The sequence below is a fragment of the Carassius carassius genome, unplaced genomic scaffold (genome assembly GCF_963082965.1).
Source record: "Carassius carassius unplaced genomic scaffold, fCarCar2.1 SCAFFOLD_71, whole genome shotgun sequence".
NCBI classification, from domain to species: Eukaryota; Metazoa; Chordata; class Actinopteri; order Cypriniformes; family Cyprinidae; genus Carassius; species Carassius carassius.
Window position 1 is genome coordinate 22501 of NW_026775165.1, and position 2500 is coordinate 25000.

The window sequence follows — 2500 nt, forward strand, 5'->3', positions numbered from 1 at the left end:
TTTAGAGAGAAACCAGATACACTGATGATTTTCTCAATATTTAGATTGTTTTGCTCCCTCAGATTCCAGATTTTCAAACAGTTGTATCTCAGACAAACATTGTCCTCCGAACAAACCACACATCAATGGAGAGATGATGTATTCAGCTTCTGATGATCAGGCTGCTCTGGTGCAGTGGATCTGCTTGAGGTGATGTTTGAAGGGTCAAAGGTTACTCTGTTTGTGTCTCTCGTCAGCAGAGTAACGGTCGTGTGAGAGCGTGGGCCGTTAAAGATGACGAGGAGGGTCATCTGATCTATCGGACAGGAGACGTGCTGCAGGACAGATGTGTGTACAGCTGCACTCTACATTCAGTGTGTGTGTGTGTGTGTGTGTGTGTGTGTGACGCTTGTGCTTCCTGTGCAGATGAGATCGTGGGGACGCTTGGGGAGGGGACTTTTGGGAAAGTGGTGGAGTGTATTGACCATCACAGGTGAGTCTCACACACACACACACACACAGTGAAACCCCTGTGACAATCAGCAGAGAACAGCCAGGTGTGTGTGTGTGTGTGTGTTACAGGGGAGGCTCTCGCATCGCTCTGAAGATCATCAAGAACGTAGAAAAATACAAAGAAGCAGCTCGCCTGGAGATCAACGTCCTGGAGAAAATCAACCATAAAGATCCAGAAAACAAGAAGTGAGTGTGATTATTACTGGAGCTCTGTGATCAAACCCCACGTGCTTCACACACACACTCACAGAATACTGAGTTGTGCTTGTTCCTCGACTATCATGATTGAGTCGCATGTCAATGCTACATTTCGAGTGATGTGTTTATTGGTATGATAGATTCGTTCCCATTGAAATGCATGAAGGCAACACAGTGTGATGGGTTTTCAGCTTGTCCCCAGAAGATGATGAAAAACAACACATTAAATTGCTTGCTCTTTAGATTTGTGATATGAATGTTACACCCCCCACACACATTAGCTTCTGATCATAACCTCATACTTGTCTATGATCGGGATGAGCAGCAGTAATGAGAGTGGCGTGTCTCAGTCTGTGTGTGCAGATGCTGGACTGGTTCGACTATCACGGTCACATGTGCATCAGCTTTGAGCTGTTAGCTCTCAGTACCTTCGACTTCATGAAGGAGAACCATTATCTGCCCTTCTCCATCAGTCAGGTGCGACACATGGCCTACCAGATCTGCCTCGCCGTCAAGTGTGAGTTCACACACACACACACAGACTTATACGTGACCCTGGACCTCAAAACCAGTCATTAGGGGGAATTTTTTGAAATTGAGATTCACACATCATCTAAAAGCTGAATAGATTAGCTAAGAAATGTACTAAATATCTTCATGGAACATGATCTTTACTTGATGTCCTAATGATTTTTGGCTTAAAAGAGAACTGTATAATTGTGACCCATACATGTATTGTTGTCTATTGCTGTAAATATCTCTGAGCTACTGATGTGAATCAAAGCTCATGCTGAGTCATTTGTGATTATGGTCTGTTTCTCTGACAGTTCTCCATGACAACAGGCTGACACACACAGACCTCAAGCCAGAGAACATCCTGTTTGTGAGCTCTGATTACACTGTCACCTATAACACCGAGAAGGTGAGACATGCACTGATTCTGTCTTTTAAAATCAATCCACTCTGATTTCAGATCCTGGAACTTGTAATTACATTCACATAAAGGACAATGGCTATAAATTAATGCTTTCAAACGATAAATTGCGATTAAATCCAACATAAAAGTTTGTGTTTACATAAATGATGCGTGTGTACTGTGTATATTTTTCATGAATATATAAATACAGACACGCACAGTATATATTTTTTTAATATCTTCATGTATATATTTATAGTCAATATATTTTTATATATAAACATGTTTCTGAAATATATACATGCATGTGTGTATTTAAATATATATACATAATAAATATACACCGTACATTATACATTAATGTCACAGCCAATCAGAATCCATCCTGCTGTAAAGAGCTTGAGCATGTAGCAGGCGACAAAACAGCAGTGTGTTAAGTCAGTTAGTGTCAGTTAGATGAGTGTGTGTGTGTGTGTGTGTGTGTGTGTGTCAGAAGCGGGACGAGCGCTGTGTGCTGGATACTGCTGTGAGGCTGGTGGATTTCGGCAGCGCCACGTTTGACCACGAGCATCACAGCACCATCGTTTCCACCCGACACTACAGAGCGCCGGAGGTGATTCTGGGTAAGAGAGAGAGCGCGCGCGTGTGTGTGTGTGTGTGTGTGTGTGTGTGTGTGAGAGTGAGAGTGATCCTCTACCTGTGTTTCTGTAGAGCTGGGCTGGAGTCAGCCGTGTGACGTCTGGAGTATCGGCTGTATTCTGTTCGAGTTCTACCGCGGATACACACTCTTCCAGGTGTGTGTTTGACTTCGACTGAGAGTGTGTGTCCAGCTCGTCTGCCATATTTATGAGCATCAGCAGGATTTCCACAACAGTTGTGCTGCCCAATCATTTT

At 43.3% G+C, this 2500-nt stretch overlaps 1 protein-coding gene across 5 annotated transcripts in view; it reads left to right on the forward strand.

Moving 5' to 3' along the window:
* Window positions 1-2500, forward strand: part of clk2b (CDC-like kinase 2b) — a 10881-nt gene that overhangs the window by 5466 nt on the left and 2915 nt on the right. For 4 of the 5 annotated variants that reach the window (XM_059547523.1, XM_059547527.1, XM_059547528.1 and 1 more), the window contains 7 exons: window positions 237-327; window positions 406-472; window positions 562-678; window positions 1041-1207; window positions 1518-1612; window positions 2100-2229; window positions 2318-2400. In XM_059547523.1, the coding sequence (XP_059403506.1) occupies window positions 237-327; window positions 406-472; window positions 562-678; window positions 1041-1207; window positions 1518-1612; window positions 2100-2229; window positions 2318-2400 (750 nt within the window). The remainder of the gene's footprint in view (window positions 1-236; window positions 328-405; window positions 473-561; window positions 679-1040; window positions 1208-1517; window positions 1613-2099; window positions 2230-2317; window positions 2401-2500) is intronic. The other variant, XM_059547526.1, reaches the window with a different exon arrangement.